Source organism: Rhododendron vialii, chromosome 7a (genome assembly GCF_030253575.1).
Source record: "Rhododendron vialii isolate Sample 1 chromosome 7a, ASM3025357v1".
NCBI lineage: Eukaryota > Viridiplantae > Streptophyta > Magnoliopsida > Ericales > Ericaceae > Rhododendron > Rhododendron vialii.
In genome coordinates, this window is record NC_080563.1 from 18,410,147 (window position 1) to 18,432,546 (window position 22,400).

The following is a 22,400-nucleotide window of genomic DNA, read 5'->3' on the forward strand; positions in this document are numbered from 1 at the left end:
TATCTATTGTCAAACAGCTTCCGCACTTTTATTTATTGGCAGTTCATTGTGGAATTTGGAGTTGGAGAATATCGGATATTGTGCCCATCTTGCTATAGAAAAATATTGGTTTTGGGTTTACACATTTTGATTTAATAAAATATCCAAATTTTACAATATTTGTTTCAAGTTGTTAAAATAATTTGAATTAAGCTTGGTGATCCATGATTGTTACATGGTTCAAGGCCAAGGCCGGTCATGTTCCCAAATTTGGGATGTGACAAAGGCCCTGTCGGAAGTTGTCCATGCGTGAGACCAGTCGGACGTCGGGGCTTCTTTCAGCTCCAAAGAGAAGCTTCCGAGGCAGTAAAGATACAAGTACAGCAAATGATGCACAGCAGCCGTGCATAGATCACTTTTGCGCCCATTTCAAATCCCGTAAAGATTATCGGAGCCGCTCATTTTGTTCAAAATATATCGTTTAGGGTCTTTGTAAAAAATCACTTTAATCCGATATCAATAAGGGCGTTTACAAATCATCCAACTTTGCTTCAAAATTTAACCTATATTTTGAAGCAAAATTGTATGATTCGTAAATGCCCTTTTTGATATTGGATTGAGGTGATCTTTTACATGGACCCTAAATGAAGTATTTTGAATAAAATGAGCGGCTCCGATCATCTTTGCGGGACCCAAGACGAGCGCAAAAGCGATCTGAGCACAGCTGCTGTGCATCATTTGCTGTACCTGTAGCAGTGTTGGGCGATTGAGAAGTTTGAGGGCTAACTTGCCCGGACTATGGTGGAGATGGACGGGAAGCTTAAGTTTCAGGGTAGTGAGGCCGAATCACCGTTGGAGAAGCTGAAAGTTGGGTTTCTCCGGTATGTAATTGGGCACGCGGACTCCGGGGGCCTCTTTGTTTTCCGGACGACAATCGCAGACTTGGTCTCCGAAACATGGAAGGTACGAAAACCTACTTATTTTCCTAAGGGTTCAGTATTTTGGCAATATTTTCTCCGGAGGCGGGAGCTGCAAGGGGGCAGCAGCGTGCTGCTGTCCCGGGTTTTTCCATGTTCAACGTAGGTTCTTAAAATTGTGGTGGGTGTTGTGGAAGGAAAGGAGATGGGGCAAAGATAAGGACCATTTTGGTTATGGAGTTGAAAACTTGTTCCTATTCCCTTTGTTCCTTTCTCTGCCAAACTTCATACACACAATTCTACTAGCATCCAAGCTCAGCCTTAGAAGAAGCTGCACAGGAAGGCCACAACACCAGACAGGCATCAGTTCACACTATAATGGTTGCCCTTCTTCTACATAATGATGGTCCTAACCCAAGTCATGTTTGGGAGTGTCAACATGAAAGCGTCTTTGAAAGACATGCCAAACTACTAGAATTCACAAGAGCAATGATTGTGAACGCAAGCGAAGGGCATTCTCATGGATTGTGTGAGTAAGGTCCTAAAACTAGCAGACCACCTTGTCTTAGCGTAGGCTCATAGCTACAACACCATAGTTCACATAATCCACTACACAGTTCACATTGTCTCAATAGACACTAAAATATACAGTTCACATACACAATTCATTGTTCACATAACAATATCTTTCATTTTCACCCCATGTTTTCCAAGTTCAACAAAAAATCAGTAACATTCCAAATTATTCATATAATTCGCGTTGCCTCACCACACGATAAAATAAACGGTTCACATAGCTCACATAACAAAGTTCCTATAACACTGTTCACATAACATAGTTGACATAGTGAGAAAGTAGAGTCCTAACCTTGAAATTAAAATTTGTAATTTGAGATTCAAAATTTCCAAATCAAGCTATTTGAAATGCAAACATAGCAGTCCAGGTCCACCGCCGTGTACCTCCGTCCGATTCCACAGCGTTCTCAACATTGCCTCTACCGTTCTCAATGGCTTGGACTTTGGGTCTATTTCTGCTTCGTCGGCTATCTGTTTTCAAGATCTCATGGTGAAGAATCGCCGATGTCAGAAAGTGTCGGAGAATAACGACCGGTCTCAAAGAAACTATATCTTCCATGCCTTTGAACACAGCAAAATCAAATGATTTGATGTTTCTCTCCGGCAAAAACTTTCAGCCACTACGACGACAATGATGGTGGTACGACGCAGCTGGGTTTGAGCAGTGCAACTTTGCGATTGTTGCCGTTGTTATCGTCGACGAAATCGTTAAAATCAATCTTGAATTCATCATCATTGAAGTCGATGATATCTGATCCCTCATCGCAGTGGCTACGATCTCTGAGCCAGCGAGATTGCAAGGTGGAATGAAGTCGGAAATAATGGAATCTACTAATTATAGAATGGAATCTACTAATTGGAAGCTATGGGGCAAAAAACAGAGAGTCTAATGGACATGTTACAGAAATTATCAACTAAGACTATTTGCAATTCACAGTCCAGAGTTGACTTCCTATATAGTAGTAACAATCACGGGGTAAAAGGATTTACTGTTTTCTGACTAAAAAAGTCTTAAGAACCTTATACAGATTTACTGTTTTTTTCCTCTTTTTCCTTTACATTCTAGTACAAATAATGACTTGTACATACAGTGCCTAAATGGGAAAAACGAGGGTTTACGCTCTTCCTTTCCTCCTTTCTGACGGCGGATATTTGGAAGGAAGAAAAGAGAATTATAAAAGGGGTAAAAGGGTAAAGCTCACTATCCAAGTTAAGAACCCACCGGGATACAAATTATTACTTCGTATTACCTCCCGAGGATTTAACAAGGGATACAAAGCTGGATATACTCGTCACTCTTAAGGAATCTACCTAAGAGATAAGAGTAAACAAGAAGATAAGCCAAAGGCTTTCTCAAAACTCTCATTTCATTCATGGCAAAGCATATATGCATAAGACTTAGGAACATCCCTCCGAGCATTGGAAAAATAAACTTAGAATTTCAAAGCTAGAATAAATGAAAATAAATACTTTGACTTCAAAAAACTGCAAGACTCTTTGAATGACTCAATAACCCTTCGAACAACTAAATGATACTAAAAACTGAATAGATACTTGAGACTAGAAATTAAAAGACATCTAGGAATTTAAATAGACACTTCAAATAATTGCTAATTGGGAAAAGGTAGACTGCATGTGAAGTTGCTGAATCACCACCATTATTCTCATGTGTCACTTTCATCCAACGCCTGCCCATAAAATCAAAAGAATACTTCAATATAATGAAATTGTTCCACTTATGGGATCAAAGACTTAAGGAAAAAAAAAAAAAAGGTCGGTCAAAACAGCTTTATCATGCAGTTGGAAATACGTGTGACGAGAAATACTAATCTATCTGGAGTGCCTTAAAAAATCCTAAGATCTTGAAACAAAGAGTGAAGATGACATGAGAGTTACAAAGCTCTATATGTATCCTAATCGAAGAGTTACTATATCTACATACCGATTCTAAATTATGAACTATTTTACCAGACTATTGATATCACAATTCTGCTCTCAATTAAATAGTAATATGAACTATATTCCTATATACATCTATGATCAGAACAGAGAAGCAAAACTGTTGAGAGCATCTTTTAAGTGCGTTGATTATTCTAGAGACTAATTGTTGATAAGATTGGAGCTCGAGATTTTCACATTGAAGAATGTAGAAAGATCCCGAAATTTCAATTAAGCTAAGTTGCAAAGAGTCAAAGACCCATTTCTGTAAAAACTATTAGAACTTGTCCCACATTGGTTAATTATAATCTCCAAAACTAGCATAGGAGCCTAGGCGGGCCTCTCCACTCATTGCCAATTGGTTTTGAATTGGATGCTTTAACAAAACAAATGATTGTGAATAATAGACACAAAAATATGGGCGTCTATGGAAGAATAGCACAAAATGTCAATGAACTGCAAACAATACCTTGCTTTGGAACATTCTCATGGTCAATACAAGAGTATCACGCATTCTGCAGATCCAAAAAAAGAGAGCACCAAATCAGATATCAATGAACATATTGGGAAGGCACAACATCTTGGCATTCCAACAATTTCACCTTTCTTTCTTCTCCCTCTACTGTATATACAAAAATTAATGCTTCTGAGATACAAGTCAAAGTGAATAGTTTATAAACAGACATAGAGAAAACTGTTTAAGCACTCTTGGATCCAAACATTTGAAGTAGTCACTACAAATTTGGGGAACAAGGGAAGGAACTCAACAGTAGAATTCTGATGCCAACGAGATACATGCACCAAAATAAATAGTGAAATGATGCATTTGGTATTGACATGGATTTCTACCCCATAAAAGTGAAATACTGAAATCCAATTTCGTATCTTTACTTCGTCAGAAATTACATTCTCCTTCAGTTTTTTAACTTGTACCGACATAGCATCGAGTTTTTTTACATCTTCTAATAGACATGACATAATGAGAACATCAAGTTAGACATTCGACTCCCTAAGAAAGTCCAAGTAGGGATAGCATTTGGGGCGGATATTGACAAATTCGTACCCGATCCCCGAAACCGAATGGCTACCCAAATCCGCCCCGAAACCCGAACGGGTAGAGGAATGGTGAACCATAACCGAACCAAACGGGGTTCAAAAGTGTTCTGAATCATGAACTGTGGGTTTTGTAGTGTATTGAGCTAACTCAAGAAAAAAAAGTTTACAATAAAAACAACATCCATTCCAACTGCAAACACACAAATACATACATGCATACATAATCACAAGCTACTGCTAAGAAACTCAAACACCGACTGAAAATCAGTGCTGTGATCTTCCGAAGTCTACCAACACCACTGTTGAGCAAGAGAGAGAGAAAGGGGAGAGAGAGACTCACGGCCTTGAGCTTGAGGTTGGCCTGAGCACGATCAGTGAAGAGCTCGGCGTTCGTAGTGAGAAGAGGTCGTCGACGAACGCCTCTTACGCCCTGGTTTCAAGATCGGATGCCATGAGAGAGAGAGGCGAGAGTGGAGGAAATGTGGAGACCAAACCCTAAAGGCTAACATCGTGTATTTGTGTCATACATACAAAGGGGTCATTATGTAATTTTTAGGTTTCGGTTATTTCGGTTTGGTTCGGGTATCAGTTCGGATAGCGGATGAACCATAACTGAACCGATACCCATTCGGTTATCCAAGGCCTCAACCATACCCATATCCACGGGGAAAATTTCGGTTATGGTTCGGGAAAAATTTCGGTTATCGATTCAAGTACCCATCGGTTTGGTCCAAATTGCCATCCCTAAGTCCAACACCACCAACACATACACAAGGCTGTAACAAGCCTAACTATCACATTAGTGACAGCATCATTGGCTAAAAGGGGGAGCTGAAGACTGAAATCAAGACCGTAACACCTGAGGAAGTAATAATGCCAAACAAATGCCACTGAACCACGTGGGTATTAGCGGAGATAACGAGTTCTTCATAGTTCTCCCTTCACTGATTCTAATCTTATTGAGCTTGGAAAGGTGCCACACCACAATGACACAATATGGGAAAATGAAGAAGATGAATTCCAAGACACAATAAAGATAACTAAGCCATAAGATGGTATCATACCGAAAATCGTTATACGTGTTGAGTGGATGTGAAAAGCCATCTGAACATGTTAAAACAAACTGAGTAGAGAGCCCACTAGGGATTTTGATCTGCAAAATTTATTTATCAGTGAAAACATTACAAATCACACTGTGTTTCATAGGGAAACTTCATGTGGAAATACTTATTATGTCAAGGAGAATTCTGAAAATCTTCTCACAGAATGGTGCCACAGAGACAACTCAATTTCATAAGGTGTCAATTAAGTATTACTCATGTCTTTCAGCGTCATAAGTTACTACTATCTTTTCTTCTCACATCACAAGTCTACTAGTTAACTTTGGCTAATTAAACGAGCAAGTCAGCTTTGTATGGAGATCTTAAGGAAATAAAGGTTTTCAAACAAACCGACAGGGTATATTTATGTTTCAGGTGCCGTGCCAGAGCTAGAAAATTTACCTTGGGGAGGCTTAGAGCATGGACTTTACAAACACAAAAATTTGGTTCTCGTAATCTTACCCCTTCCAAGATTAATTTAAGCAAAACTAAAGAATTTAATTGAACATTGATATAAAAACTAAAAGCAAAAGTAAAGGAACTTCCCTAGTTTTAGAGATCTTGCAACAGAAAGGAATGATAAGAACACTCTATATGTTGTTAGTCACAGAAAGAAAATCCAGACATCAAAATAACCTCAAGAAAGCACTTCCTAGACTTTTCAGAACGAAAATGTTACATGACGAATTGTATGGTACAACATGCATCATAATCTAGAATGTCCAACAAGTTGAATTTTATGAGTTTTTAAACAATCGTCACAACTTTGATCATTTGAGGCAGCTCACAAACTAAATCCTTGAATCCCTACACCACCTTCAGAATTTCCTTTTCAAGGCAATAAACGATACCGAAAAACATACCGATAAATCTTTAGAGAATTTCTCTGCAATTAAAGTTTCTTGGGATCTGTTATCCTTGATTAGGAAGCCAGATCGTTTCAAAATGAGAGTTGTTGGCTCCCAAATCTCCGAAGCATCCAACTGTTGAAAATGTCCATGCAATGGAAAGTTAGGTAAAAAATAATAATTTTAGTGCTAATCCTTCAAAAATCAGGTCAAACAAAATCTTCAAACAACAGGTATATATCCATTTCATTATTTAAAGGATAGAAAAATTTACAGAAGATTAAAATCTAAATTTACATGGAATGATGATCCTATTGTTTCAGTCTCAGCAAGAGTATAAAAGGAGCAAATGTAACAATGGGTGTATGTATATTATGTGCAGTTGTAAACTCTTCCAAACATGCACACATTTCAGCCACATCCATCTAATGTTTACTCTCAAATCTCAACCCTTCAGGAGTCAAAGAGGATTAAGAACCTTTTTGGTTTTGGGGAGGTCATGACTATTTCATTACATGCACCAAAAGCCAAAAGGGGCACACACCAGGAGTATACTAAAAGAAATATCAGCCATTCAATCTCTACAAAAGAAAGGTCTGCTACAACTTCAATAAAAGAAATATATGAATCACAAAACTTTCCTTCTGACAAAAACTGGAAGCTATGAAAAAGAGCCCAGTTGAGCCTAAGACACCCAAATTGGCCTTTTCAAAGGTTCATCTACCCTTTCCCTCCAAATAGCACATCATAGATAATGGAGCAAAACCAAGCCCTCTAGAAGAAGAGTCCATAAGAATATGATTTTGGCCTAAAATCAACATCAAACTCAAAATTTTACAAGTCTACTCCGTTAAACTCTTGATGATTGTACTTTACCCCTTCAAAATTAAACTTTACCTACCATAGTCCCTCCAAACCAAAAAAGATAAGCATCCGACCCTCTCTTTATCAAATTCCTATGTCCACGGTACCAGTTCCCCCTAATCTCCTCTTCTACCACCAAGTTACCAACAACATGTTTTCTTGGGGAATAAGGGAATGAGGGGGTGTTCCGGTTTTGTAAAAAAAGAACTTTTTGAAAAAGAAGGCAATTTCAAGCTCAAAAATCATGTGTTTACGCAAATACTTTTCCTACCAATATGGATCTTGTTTGATAGATCTCATTAAGATCTTTTAAACGGTGCAAAAAAAATTGAAAAAATATTTTTCATTTTCATTATATTTGAGTTGGAAATTACCTCCGTTTGAAAAAAAGTTAACTTTTTAAAAAGTGGAACACCGAATAAGGGACAGAATGGGAGAAGGAAGAAGGGGTTTGTTAGTTGCATAAGGGAGGGGGAGACAGGAAGGGGGAGAGATTATCCCCCTCCAAGGGTCTTAGCTTCTCCCACCCCCACCCTAGGATTAGCTTATCTGGGTGGGGAAAAAGACCTATTTACCCCTCAAACCTTTTTTGTATTCTTAATTCAATGATTTAATGAGGTTAAAAGTAATTTTCACATTATTAGCTTTTATGCAACCACTCCTATCCACCCATATCAACTACTACTCAAATCAAGTATAATATAATCCCCCATCCTTAACTAATCCCACCTTATAACATATCCACATCTTATCTACCCTTCTTTTTTATCCACCCAAAACCTTATCCGTCCGACAAACAGGCCGCAATGTGGTTAAGTCATTAAGGAGTATTCACCATCTTGTGTAAGAACTTCCCGTTTATATCACCATCTTTCAGTCACAAAGACCGAGCACTCTATCCCTGCCAATTTCCTCTATCAAATCAGTTCGCCGTTTCTCAACCTTCACCTCCTCCCCCAATGTGGTTCCTCTTGCTTTAGGTTCCCCTCCCCTTGTTCATATCAATTCCTCCGTCAAATAGTAACCAATATGTTGATAGAAACCATTAAACTTAAAAACTTTATATCCATCTCAAAATCAATTGGCAATTAGTGGAAATGTTTCATATGTTATTAAATGATCACCCATTCCACTCCCAAGCAATGTGAGATTCATTTCCTCAACATCCTCCCTCATTTGCAGCCGCGTTTGAGGTCTGTCACGTGTGGCCACTTTTTGGGTCCTATCATCGTGCAACCTTTTCGCTAGACTGTTATCGCGGGGTATGGATTGTGAATTTTTTTATAAAATGTGGGGTGGAATGAGCCCTGCTCTGATACCATGTAGAAACTTTATATTCATCTCAAAACCAATTGACAATGAGTGGAGAGGTCCCAAATGTTATTAAGTGATCACCCATTCCACTTCCAAGCAATGTGAGATTCTATTTCGTTAACAACACTTACCTACACAAGCATTTAATTCATGATTGTAACTTCAAGCTGAAGAGGACCAATTGTGAAAGATATTGAACATGGAGAGAGAGAGGGGGGGAGAGAGAGAGAGAGAGAGATCTATTCTTCCAAAATTTCAAACTTAACTAAAGCATCATAAGTTATTTTTCTCTTTGGTATCTAAAGCATAAAAAATACTTCCAATTTGAAACATAATAGCAAACCAAAAATTATAATTTGCCATTTCTATCCCCATCACCACTATTGCCCCCACGAACCCCTCATCATTAAAAAAACAGAAACCAACAAGTGCAAATATCTTCCAATCGGTATCTGGGTTTGACAAAGCAAAATTTTCCCTATAATCTAGCAAGTTCAGCGTGTGATATTGCTATATTACTGTATATGCAATAAACGTAAATTAACAATGCTCATCTTATATACATCTGGAAGCTAAATTCAACCTACCAGCAGTAGAATGCTAAATGTGGCTCCACCTTTATAGATATATGAGTCAATCTCCAATTGCATATCTGGGTCTGGGGAAACAAGAGTTCTTTTCAGAAAAGTACATTGAAATTATAACATCCAAGTAAAGGAGAGAGAGAGAGAGAGAGAGAGAGAGAGGCAACTGGCACAAGTATTACTATAAATGGCGTCCAAAGGCTTTGTGTGATGAGAATGTGTGCTGTGAATCATCTCTCCCTTCCCCAAATAGGTTAAGAAATACAGGGAGCTATTAATCATGAATTTTTTCTTTCCCTCCCTCTGCTTTTCATTCTATTGACAATGAAATTAATGTAGCTTATAGTATATGCTAATTTTGTTCATTGGTTCCTCTTGGTGTGGACAGCCATTTCGGAAGTATTTTGGAAAAGCATGTCTTTATCTACTTTAATTTATCTTGTAGGAGAGTATACCACTTCTTGATGTAGCAGTAGGACTATTTTAGGTTGTTACCACTCATAAAATTATAACTTTACCCTCCTCCAATTTGGGCTTCATTGGATGTTTCAACCTATTAAGGAGTTCTACCTCTAGTTAAGTCTTGAGATTCGAGGTACAAGGGGTTTACTGTCCTAGCACTTTCCAGTTGGCATTTTAAATTAGCCGCTGCCATGAGCTCTCCTAATTGCTTATAGGATGCAACAAATAAGAATTTCAAAAGAAGACAGACGAACAGTTAAATTCTGTTTTGAAACAGGAAAAATAGTTGTTTGAAGAGTATGTTCTCACATAAGATTCAAAGATCTTGAATGCAACAAAAATTTTTGGATTAAGGGGAACTCTTTAACTTTGGATGCCTTGGGGGCAATACAATTCTTCTTAGTTAGCAGTTTGCCTTATGATAAGATCAGTTGATTCCTCTTGTTAAAAGATTCTTATAAAAACATGAATGCAATAGCAGAAAATAACATATTATAAGAGGTATAACTTCTGTTTTGTTCATTTCATCAACAAAAGAACAAAGAAGAAACAAGAAAAAGAAGAAAAAATTCCAGTTTGCATCATGTTGCCAAATAAAATGAACTACATTAACTAAAAATGTTCAAATATACCTACCACAAGTAATTTTGTTTTGACCATTGGCAAAAACCCACACCAACTCCCCCTGATAATAGTAAACAGATAGACAAAATATTTAGGAACCCAAATTTTTCATGCAATATGCCTACAAAACATTTTCTCTCACAGAACAAGCAGAGAATGTGTAGCATTCAAGAGCATTAACATTTGAAATGTTCCATTCAACAACGATTGAAACCACAAGACATCTAGTCATAAAGATAGGCATATGATGGAGTGGTTAGTTTTCTCATTGTTCCTATAACATTGGTCATACTTCATTTATTTAACAAAAAACTTAAAAAGTGGAGAACCTATATTGGATAGTGGCAAAAATAGATGAATAATAAATAGACACATGTGTGTTTTTTGGTTTGCGTGGTGTGTGGAGAGAGAGAGAGAGAGAGAGAGAGAGAGAGAGAGAGAGAGAGAGAGATTCTAATTAGCTAATAAGGACACGAAGTGCCAAAATGGGAAAAACATTTAGGACCAAAAAAAACACACTTCATTTAGGACCAAATTCCTTCCCTCTGGTGAGAGCAGAGCATCAAACTTCTCGTTGAGTTTATTTCACCACTCCACACAGTTATTAAATGGTTGCCTTTCCATTTACTCAAATGTGCTTGATCCACTCACTTGGTAACAATACTACTTCATAAAACTGGAAGAAGTTTTAGAAAACCTTCTCATATACAGTACGGTTTCTCCTTTCCACCTTACTATAGCTACGAAATTCACTAAATCACCTTTAGGAACACTAGATGAGGATCTAAAAATGGTACAGAACATTCAGTCGGCGTGGTTTAAATGGAGCCAACCTAAGTTTTTGCTTAGTTTAGAAGTTCATTTTATATTTTACCAAGTTTGGGGACTTGTTGTGTTGGTTGGTTTGTTTACTGTCTCGGACTATGATGCACCGACACGGACATGGACACCGAAACCAACACCGGGACACGGGAATTCTAAAAAAATGGGGACACGGACACGGCGGGGGACACGCCACGTGTATATTTATTTATTTATTTATATATAAATAAATAAATAAATAATTCTAGTTTGGCACCCAAAAAATTTAAAAATATTATAATTTTGCCCCAATTTTTTTAAAAAAAATTACAGTTTGACCCCCAATTTTTTCAAAAATTACAGTTTGGCCCCCGAAATTTTTTAAAAAAAATTACAGTTTGGCCCCTGCCGTGTCCCCATCGGTGTCCCCAGCCGTGTCCCCGCCGTGTTCCCGCGGTGTCCCCGTGAAAAATTCAAATTAAATTACGGGACACGCCCGTACGTGTCCCCGCGGTGTCCCCGTGTCCGACACTGCGATACCTCGCCCTCTAAAGGTGTCGGTGCTTCATAGGTCTCGGAAAAAACTACAGATATCACAACTATTTTTTATTTGCTAAAGAACATATACTAAGGCATGGTTGTACTCGGCATTTCAAGTTTTCGATTGTGCAGTCTACACATTTGTTGGATGTTGTGGTATATATTATGAAGAATTGTGAATAAAAACAGGACGAGAGAGAGAAAATGGGAAGAAAAAAGGAGAAACGCACAAGTGGATGGCTAGAGGGAGGTTGTAGGTACTCTGTACATCTAATTATGCCCATTAAGGTAACAGAAAGGAAAGCAATGTTGTTTAATGGGTGAACAAAAGGAGAAAATACTAAAATTCTACTCAAACTAAATTTCTAAGAGCTAAATCTCAATATTCATCAATTAACTCTTCATCCAATCATTTTTTGATCCTCATTCCTAAGTCAGGGATATCTGGCACTTTAAGGAATCCTGAACAAGCACTATTGGCAGTTAATTGGTTTTCAGTATGCCATTGGGTCCTTCTACAAATTGATTTAAATAGTCTTATATATTCTGCTTTCCCTCAAGTTGTTCCCGCCTCTAAAGCTGAAGCATTCATTTTCCAACCTAAATAGGCAGAAGCTTCTACAGCTTTTTCCAATTTTCTTCTCTTTGATAATTTATCAGCTTTATATACCTTCTACTCTTAGATTAATATTATTGACCGTGAAAATTCATTGGAAATATAGACATGTACTCCCTCCGTCCTAAAAAGAATGACAATTTTTGAAATTCGTGTAATTTTTCATCGCTTATATCTTTCAATCTATAATGTTTTTCATGAGTTTGAAAACTTCTTATAATAGAATTAATCGAGAACTATCAAACAATATCCATATTGCATATTTTTTGAGATCCATAAGGAGTTGAAATTGATATGGATATCAAAAATTGACATCCAATTTGGAACAGAGGGAGTAGTTAATATAGTCATGTACAAACAAATCTCTTGTTTTCCAAAGCACCCAAAAAAAATAACAAACAAACCCATTTCTAACTGTATGTCTCATCCACCTGTTTACCAATTCACAAATTTCAACACATACAGCCTGCTCGATTCAAGTTAAGAAGTATCTGCTGCTACTTCAATAAATGAACACGTCCGTACTCCCATTTAAGGCTTCTAAATGGACCTATATAGCAGATTATCGCTGCCCATGATATTGCAGTTGTCCTTCTTTTTTTTCTTGGTTTTTTTAGTTTTGTTCACCTCTTGTTTTGGAAGGTTTGCATTCCTTCTTAATGTACTTTCCTTTCCGTAGGTGATAAATTCTCATTTACCAGAACACTAACGAAACAGAATATTGCAGTTTCAAATGCAATATGATCAAGCAGGGTGATTGAGGTCCCAAGGAAAATATTGTGGGGCATTATGCAAAGCTAGAACCATGGTAAATAGACGTTGAGATAGTGTGAAGGTGCTTAGCTCATCCAGAGAACAAAAATACCCCATGAAAAAATGTTCCAAAAGAAATTAAGGAACACATGGTGCACACATTAGGAAACATAGATAGTGAAGAGAGGAAAGAGTGAAAACCAGTAATAGGTTTTGTACAAGGTCGGATAAGGATTCTAGGAATGGAAAAGAGAAGTCAGGTGGGGGTTTCAATAGTTGTAGGTTAGAGGATTCTGAGATGTAAGGTTGGCGGAAGTTATGGGAAGCAATTATCTATTGTGTCTGGTGTTCAACTAACAGTCCAAAGCTAGGGAAGCACATTTCAAACATTGCAAATTAAACTGTTTCATATGAAGAAGCTGCTTTTGGTAGTACATTCGCTCAAGCAAGAATCCCATAAACCAACCTCAATAAAAAGACACTTACCACCCAGCTTTAAACGCTACCTTTAACCATGTATGCATGGAGTAACACACCATAACCGAATTAAACTTCTTTGCTTCTACTATAATTGTGGCTCCAGAATTTTGGTACGACAAGAGAGATCAATGGTAGATAGGTGTAGTTGTATACCAATTAGAGTCATTAGACTGATACCATGGCAAAACTAACTTCTTTTATTACTCTCCAATTACTGAATCATTCAACAGAATTCATTTCCTACAATGTAAGCTTACGCTTCTTGATTCAAATCGGTTTATGATGTGAGTAGGATTATGAATGATGATGTGATTCTTGAGTCTCGACTTGGTAAGTATGTTTTCTTCACAAATGGTCAAGCCGGTTATGACTATGTCATAGTGGACTTAATCAATAATTTAGACTTGGAGAGCATCACAGGCCTTTCTCCATACAAGTCTGTTTCTAAAAAGTAGGAGTAAGAATAAAGCCAACTAAATCACAACTTCAACCTTGTGGAAGGTAGGCATGACCAAGCATTTTAGCGAACATGTATGCACACCACACCAACCTCAAGACTATCAAATCACACTTTATTAGCAAACTTAGAAATATGAAAATAAATAACTTTCCAAAATTGTGACCAAAATATTTAATGCTGAGCAAAAAAAAACTAGAAAAAATGCACTCCTTGGGTAAGATACCTCAATGACTCTCCACCATACAAGGAGACAGCATATGGACAATCGAATGACAACCAAACCTTTGTGAATACCACACTCCACTAATGGGATTCCTTCAAAATACGTGACATGTTTGTTCAGTGCAGGTTGCTTGAGTTTTTTTGCATACTAAAAGCTCCTTTTAAGCTCAATCTCATTTCAGCACAAGCAGATAGTTCTACGGAAAAATTATACAACAAGACCACGTTTTTAAAATAAGGTTTGTAGAAAACCTGACGGCCTTGGTCATCCATTGGTATACACTCAACAGCAATAAGTTTATCCACATCATCGGCAGTGACAACATATTCTGGGGCTGTCGCTCCTGAATGCCAATAAAATAGAGAGAGTGAGAGACGGAAAACAAATTAACAAAGAAGAAAAAGATTATGGAAATCAATTTCTTTCGTTCTGAGTATTTTATTGCCAAAAAAGTCACTGTCAAAAGACACCTACGCATTAAGTAGAAAAAGGTCATTCCAATACTTACCCTCTATGTACTGCCTTGTTCCATCCTGAAGATGACGAACCCACTGACATGCAAAAAAATATTCTTTATGATATGAAAAGGAAGTTAACCTTTAATGTAGGGAGGACTGGGTCACCGATAACTATTTCTCGTGAAACAAAACACTTTACCTGGAACATGCAGAGAGAAGTTCCACGAACAGGAAATCCGCATCCTAGAAGTCGGTACCCCGGTTTAGCCTCGCCAATAATTTGGAAATCCCTTATCCCAGGGCCCTTTTTAAATTCCATCCATTCGCGGAGGGTTTCCGTAACCGTCTCCGGTACGGTAGTAAAGAAATCTGTAGCTAGGAGCAACAGATTAAGTTAGACTTCATGGAATTCTGTGCGCATATTTTACAAATAATAAGATCCATCACCTTCTGAACCAAAAGAAGCAAACCTAGGTGAATCAGGGCCATCTGGGAGCAAAACTATCCTGAAAAATTGCAGTGTCAAGAAGAAATTGCAGGAATTATTTTTTTGACAAGCAACAAATAGATCATTATGAACGGATGGAAGGACAAGTCTCCTTTTAGAGAACATAAAAGAAACGATAAGGCAAACCAAAAAGAGGGGTTGCCCGGAAAGTAGGTGTTGCCGAAGCCAAAAAGGAAGCCAACCAGGAAGCACGATGAGGGCTCGACACCCAATTAGGGAGCAAATATTGGCTCAATCTAAGAGGGGGGAAGAGGGAGGCAAGGCATTGGGATTGTGGTCTACAGAGGATCACTTGGCACAACCAAGAGGTTGCCCAGCTCCCTCGTTACGAAAATTAATGGCTTTATTAGATCATTAATTGTCCCAAAAGGATTTCTTTAAAGATTGTAATTTTGACACTCCAAAAATAAAATTGATAGAGGAATTTCAAAACTAAACTGTGTTAATATATAAAACAAAGTCATTTTGGAGTCTCTTTATCAATGAGTCTCTTTATCAATTTTTAAAGTGCTAAAATCAATTTCATTTGTTTAGATAGTATTTTGAAAAGGAAAATGCTACGTACCTAGAATGGAGACCCATAAATTACCTAGAATAATAATACTTTAGTTCAGAATAATAACACCTTTGAGGTGAAGGATCAATGTGTTATTATTATGGATTAAAGTGTTATTATTCCGGATAATTTATGGGTCTAAATTCCAGGTACGTAGTATTTTTTTTTTTTAAATTTTTGAGAAAGAAAAATTAAGATAATAATTGGAGATAGAGATAATGAGTGAAAAGAGTTAAAGAAAAAAATAACAATAATAATTGAAGAGAAAAATGAAAGTAATAATTAAAGAGAGAAATGAGAGTAATAAGCACTTTTTTCATTGAATTTTTTTTTTTAAAAAGCCATCGTTTTTTTTTTTGAATATAAAAGCCATCGTTCAATACCGATATAGTACAAAGCATTATAAAAGTGTCCACTCCAAACACGAGAGATAATGCAACAACCCTACAATCACACCTAAATATACATAGTGTACGTGGAACTCTTATGTTTTGTGAGAGATTGTATATTTAGACGTGTAATTTTGAATGTGATCGCAAAATTTTTGTCCAAACACAAACCCAACCAAAAGGTTCTGTACCTAACCTCGGCGGCGGAGGAAGGGCACTAGTGATGGGAAGTAATTTCCCTGAATCGAGTTGACCTTCATCGCTAGTTGCTTCTAATCCCGGGGGATGCACCGGTTCTAGATGGTACCGAATCCCGGCTATAAGAATACACGCAATTATAACAAGCCACGAGTATGATGAACGGAGCCCGAAAAGACTCAATGTTTGATTCAGACTCGCGCTGAGGAGGAACTCTATGGTGCCAAAATCCGTATACGGTTGAATGCAGAATAGCGTGCAGATACAGGAAAAGGCGAGGAAGAGGAAAGTGAGAATGGAAGCAACGGATTTCTCGGATAAGTAGTAGAGACCGACGTTGCCAAAGAACAACAGGGCGTAGCCGAAAGTTTTCCCGGCACGTTGGTAGCCGAGGAATAAACGATCGGTGTTTGGATTTCTTCGCAATGAAAAATAGAGCATTGAAAGAACGAAGTTACCGGCAGACCATAGAAGTAAGAGTGTCAAAATCAGGAAGGTGAAAACGAAGCCACTGGTTTTCTTGAAGAAATCCATCGCCAAAAGTGAGAAGAACCATGATGGTGAGGAGATGATCCCCAGGATGTACCAGAAATTGAGACCCGGCCAAACAGGGATCAACATCGGAGGAAAAAGGAGCTGGTTATTGTTAAGGGGGGAGAAGTTGAAGGCAGCTGCTATCTATGTACTCCTCCCCCACGATTATTGTAAAGACTAGGGCTGCTCCAAATATTCGGTGAACCGTGAAATTGGTTCGGACCAAATTGATTCGTACCTTTTGGATTTTGTTCGTGCATTAATGATCCAGACACGGATTGAAAAATTAGAAAACCGTGACTCGCGGTTCGGTCCACGGATTTTCATTACGAAACCGTGGATTAACCGAACCGGACCGTAAGATATTTATCTTATATAAATAATATATATATATATATATATATGTGTGTGTGTGTGTGTATTTATATAATAACTTGTTAGCAATGTTAACACTTTTTTCCACTAATTTTAGTGTTTTATCTTAATAATAGGATAGAATGTAGATGTATATAAAATATAAGAAGTAAATCGTAGTTTTTTCGTATAAATTACGGGTAACCCTAGTTGCGTTTCAGTAGTTTGTTTCTTTTATGATTCTTTTATGTTATGTAATGTACTATAATGATACAATCCTAATAGTGTTTTAGATTCTTTTGAATTTGATTTATAAAGTAAGCTTTTGGTAGTTTATGCAACAAGTACTTTCTGGTGGTGTTAAACTTAATTCTGAATGTAACATTCTTCCCTTTTATTGTGGGATATATGTTTGAGCTTTATTTTTGCTAAAATCCGTGGACAAAACCTTAACTGATCCGCGAGTCACGGATTGGATTGGAACCGGACCGTAGGACTTTTGGTCCGAACACGAATTTCATTTTGTAAAAACCGTGACTAACGGTTCGGTCCTCGAATTCCTAAAAATCCGAACCGAACCAGACCGCGAGCAGGCTTAGTAAAGACTATCTCAGAGACTTTCACTCATTTGGTTCTCAAATAAAATAAACTTTTGGGCTGTGACAACGCAACGCAGAGCAGAGGGGTTGCTATAAATAGTGGTTAAAGGCTTGGAATTTGGTAATTTTCTATCTTGAGATATCAAATTTGAAACTTTTCGCGTGTTATTAACTCGTTCTAATTCATTTTTGCTCTTATTTAAGAGAGGGACCCCGGTAGATAATGATGCGTTTATCTCTAGTTTTAGTAGAGCTGTGTGGCTCCAGGAACTTCCTTAGGCTGCATTTTTTTGAACTTATCTTAAAATAAGTTGGTTATTATTTGAATTTTTTTCGCATTTATTAGTTTTTCACCAAATTTTTGTAGATTATTGATTTGTTTCGACGAGAGAAATTGAAAAAGTAAAAAAAAAAAACTTTTACTCAAGTATTTTGAAAAATAAGTGAAATAAGTTGATTTATTTGGAGAAGGCAAATAAGTAGTTATTTTCCAAAATATTTGAATAAAAATAAAAAAAATTATCTTTCCAATTCTTCTCATCGAAACGAGCAATAATAATGACAAACCAACCTATTTTAAAATAGTGAAATGATTTTAACATTTTTTTTTATTATGGCACACTTTTTTTTGTCTTTTAATAAGAAAAATACATGCAAAAGTTTCACTGAAAGACAAAAAAATAAAGTGTCATAATTAAAAATAAAAAGGAGTATACAAATCATTTTCCTTAAAATAAGCATAAAAGAACGCAGCCTTAGAAAAAAGGGATGTGAATAATTAGACATTGGTGCGTAGGTCCTAGTGTGGGAAAAGTCTCTCCGCGTCAATTGATTATAGCCCAATTCCATCCCCTTGCGCTTCACTTTCCGAGAAACCCTTGGGCTTCACTTTCCCAGAAACTCGGCCAATACAGCTACTCCAACCGAGTGCAATTTCAACTCTACTTCAACCGTATTGTCCTACAGAAATCCACTTGGGGATAAGCTTGTGTTCCAGAATGCAAAATAGGGTACGTTTGGTAATCTTTTTAATTTTTAATTTTTAAAAAACTAGAAATAAAAACAAGTTTATATTTTCATAAAAACAAAAACAAGAAACATGTTTGGTAATAATCTTTTTGAAAACAACAAAAACTGAAAACACAAACATGTTTAGTAGTATCATTTTTGTTTTTGTTTTTATTCTTCAAATTGAATGAAATTAGAAGGAGTCCATACACACTAGGGATTAATAGAGTGAAAAGGACATCAATAAGTTGTGAACCGGCGCCATGACATTTGGACTGGCTTTCCAAATATACCCTCATTTTTTAACAAGAGGGGGCAAAAACATTTTACTTTTCGTCAGCAGTGGCGAGCTTCCGGGAGGAATTGGAGGTGCCGCCAAACGTGTTCACGAGGAGCGGGCGATGGCAGGACAACGATGAGGAGGATCTCCGGTGTGGGCAGTGGTCGGTTGAGGAGGATCTCGCCGGACGGCCTTCATCTGCGCCGCCATACACCCGTACCTTATCGGGATCTTGAACAAAATACCGTCGCCCGCCTCCAACTCTGCCACCGACCAAATCTCCGGTATCTCGTCGTCCTTGTACGACGCCTTCATCTGCTCTAAAAAGTAGACACAGGAATATTGAAGATGAAAAGTCGTCGGGGATGAGTGTGAGTGTGGGTGTGGGTGTGGGTGTGGGGATCGACGGGCCGAAGTTTTGTTTTCAAAACAATGTAAAACTCTCTTTTCTAATTTTCATAATTTCCAAGAATTCAAAAAAAAAATTTAAAAACAAAAAAGTAAAAATATGTTACCAAACAAGTTTTCTTTTTTAGTTTTCAAAAAAGTGAAATTAAAAACCAAAAACTAAAAAAAAAAGGTTACCAAACACCCCAGTATTTACTCATTCCGTCCCAATTTAATTGTCCCTAGTTTTATTCTAACCAATTAAAAAACTAGTTATATTTTTAAATTGGTAATGAATTTTATATCCAACATAGATCTTATTTGATAGATCTCGATTAGTTTTATAATACAATATTTTTCCAAATCTGAGACCTACGTGGAAACAGATCTCTAAATTGCCGGAAAATTAAAGAGACTTATGGGTATTCACAGAAGGGGAAAGCTATCTCTATTCATCATCACTTCTCTTCATCCATTTTTCGGGAAAAAATCAAACGTTGCTTGTGTATTTATAAGACTAATAAGAGTTTCAAATGAACTTGCCACATTTTCCGCTACCTTTCTCTTTATTTATTTTTTTCCTACTTAAAATTAATGTTGTTTTCTTCTTTCCTAGTTCCAGGATGGACCAAATAATAGTTAGATTCGCACCATACAAACTTGATTGGAAAATGCTAAAAACCATTGGGTGAATGTCAAGGTTAAAAAAGTGTATTGAAATGTTTGTAAGTACATTGAAAAGTTTAAAAAAATTATTGGAGTATGTTATTTTATGATCATTTTCTTAGCTTATCGACAGTCTACTGGACTGTCCATATATATACGATGAGTACTTGATTAAAAACTTCAGAGTATTTTCTCTCTTCGAAAAATTGCAGCACATATGGAAAGTGAATGAGGGGCAATGTAACTGTTGGCTTTATGGGGCCAGATCCACCCTATACTCGAGACGCCTTTGCTGGCGTGGGGCAAACAAATGGAGAACTAACCGCCTCCACCTATCGGTGTTGTATGGATAGCATTGCAAAATGCCTCATGTCCGTCTGCCGTTTAGTGCAACGCTTTGCGCTATCCTTTAAAGATTATGCTTAGTTCTCTTTGCTTCTCAAAAAGCATTTTTCAAAAAACACTCCATAGATTCTCCCTAGATTCCTCCTACTTCTAATATTTTTCTCTCTATCTTTCTTCACTTATTACCCTTACTATTTTTAAAAAAAAATTTCAAATCCAAATCCAAACACAGCATAAGTTGCGCCTTTTCTGAGTAGCAATTGTTTTTAGATGGGTTGGTTGGCACCTGATCCAACAATAACAATGTTCACATCCACCATTCTCAAACTTCATGATTAAAAATGCAACAAAATCTCCTATCGACTAAAAAGAGAAAAAAAGAAGAGAAGATGGATCCCAAATTGAAATGGCAAGTAGTCGATGCCAAATCATTATTTGCACTCCGCCATTCATGATCTAAAGGACTAATTAAGCTTTTATTAGTTAGGGCGATAGGGAAACGGGACATTAATCAATCATCATCTTCGTCATCTTCATCATCTTGGTCTTTATCGTCGCGATCTTTACCTTCCAAATACTTGGCAGAAACCTTGACGACATCGCAAAGAAGTTCAAATTCCTTAGTCCTTTTCTTGAGGTCATACGAGTCATTGTCATTATTCTCGAGTTGATTCTTGCAGTCACGAACTTCTTCCATGGAATCACTAATCTGAACTTCAATACGCTCGTAATCACGATCATTGAAGAGCTTCTTGATTAAGTCGAGGTTTCTCAAGGTATCGTGATAGTTTTTGGAGCATGAGTTGTATCGGTCCTTCATCCTGTAGTCTCCTGAGTTATCATACAGAGAATTAAGATCTTTGTGGATGTCTGTAGCCTTGGAGTAGGCTAAGTCAATCGCGATCTCAAGGAGGCCACGGTTGTCAGCACCTGAGGTACGTGAATCGGTCTTCATGAAGTCCAAGCACGATTCGCGATCGGATGTCTTGGAGCACATTTTCTTGAGCCTGGACTTGTGCTTGTCATGGTGTTTTTTGTGATGGTGTTTTTTGTGATGATGGCCAGCAAATGAGGGATCGATGGACATGAATAGGAGTGATAGGCAAAGGAGCATGGAAAGGGTAGCAAGAGTAGAAGCCATCTTTGATTCTCTAGTTCTTTGTTTCTACTTCTTTTTCCCAAGGATGAGATGGGAAAGGCTGAGAAGAATCTTATTATGTATATATTATATATAGTCTTTGAAAGGGAATGTGAAGCAATAAATAGATTTGAAAGATCAATGTTGAATATGTTACTAAACTCTCGTAATTAATTATTTCATTCAATCTTCTGTAACAGTCTTTAAATAAGGAGGGCTTAAAATAAATTTTTTTTTTTAAAAACGTATGCTACCCTCTCCATGCTCCTTTGTCTCGTGGGACCTATCTTGGGGTCCCACACAAATGATCAGAACTGTTCAACTTGTTTAAAACAATTTTCATGGCTCAGTTGGATATCGATAAGGACTTGATTAAATTTTCGTTCAGTTTCTTGATAGAAAACTGGACAAAGCCTTTACTTTGACCGAGTTGAATTTTCAAGGAGTCCATAAAAGAATATTTTAAACTTATTGAACGACTCCGATCATTTATATGAAACTTACCTCAAAATTTCATTCAACGCGATGTACATTTAGTGTAGACCAAATGATATACTAGGAGCTTGCTACAACAACCGACAGGAGCCACCGACAGGCACGCGGGGCCCACACCGAGTCCCGCACAAGTGATCTGAGCCGTTCAATAATTTAAAAAAAATCAAGTGGGCCTATGAAAAATCAGCTCAATCGAGCACCTACACATATCGGATTGAACTAATTTTTCATAAGGCCACTCAAAATTTTTTTAAAAAATTATTGAACAACTCAGATAATTCACATGGGCCTAAAGTCGGCCTGCATGCCGGTCGGTGGCTACTGTCGGCTGCTTTAGACCTACCGAATGA

General features: G+C 37.3%; 2 protein-coding genes across 7 annotated transcripts; both read right to left on the reverse strand.

Annotated features, from left to right (window-relative positions):
* Window positions 1-1,613: 1,613 nt before the first annotated feature.
* Window positions 1,614-17,733, reverse strand: LOC131333538 (uncharacterized). 6 transcript variants are annotated; one of them, XM_058368102.1, is made up of 11 exons: window positions 16,243-17,733; window positions 15,041-15,099; window positions 14,793-14,962; window positions 14,644-14,686; window positions 14,387-14,478; window positions 10,275-10,323; window positions 9,180-9,250; window positions 6,430-6,549; window positions 5,531-5,619; window positions 3,880-3,925; window positions 1,614-3,160 (listed from the first exon to the last, which is right to left on the reverse strand). In XM_058368102.1, the coding sequence occupies exons 1-11, from the start codon at window positions 16,863-16,865 to the stop codon at window positions 3,137-3,139; spliced, it is 1,386 nt and encodes a 461-aa protein (XP_058224085.1). In that variant the 5' UTR covers window positions 16,866-17,733; the 3' UTR covers window positions 1,614-3,136. The 6 variants fall into 6 exon arrangements, with proteins under 6 accessions (XP_058224085.1, XP_058224089.1, XP_058224090.1 ...); XM_058368106.1 differs by having other exon boundaries at window positions 15,064-15,099; window positions 16,243-16,363; XM_058368107.1 differs by lacking the exon at window positions 16,243-17,733 and adding an exon at window positions 15,284-15,474 and having other exon boundaries at window positions 15,064-15,099.
* A 3,195-nt stretch (window positions 17,734-20,928) lies between these two features.
* Window positions 20,929-21,558, reverse strand: LOC131332752 (pectinesterase inhibitor-like). The gene has a single exon (XM_058367048.1). The coding sequence runs from the start codon at window positions 21,556-21,558 to the stop codon at window positions 20,929-20,931; it is 630 nt and encodes a 209-aa protein (XP_058223031.1).
* Between the last annotated feature and the right edge of the window lie 842 nt (window positions 21,559-22,400).

What these genes read in the sequence shown, in the direction of transcription:
- LOC131332752 (XM_058367048.1), bottom strand. Translation starts at nt 21,558, where the DNA reads ATGGCTTCTACTCTTGCTACCCTTTCCATGCTCCTTTGCCTATCACTC.
- LOC131333538 (XM_058368102.1), bottom strand. Translation starts at nt 16,865, where the DNA reads ATGTTGATCCCTGTTTGGCCGGGTCTCAATTTCTGGTACATCCTGGGG. An exon ending in TCAAAACAAAATTACTTGTG is followed by an intron (nt 9,251 to 10,274) that starts GTAGGTATATTT and finishes TTGTTTCCCCAG; the next exon opens with ACCCAGATATGCAATTGGAG. An exon ending in TGAGAATGTTCCAAAGCAAG is followed by an intron (nt 3,161 to 3,879) that starts GTATTGTTTGCA and finishes TTTTATGGGCAG; the next exon opens with GCGTTGGATGAAAGTGACAC.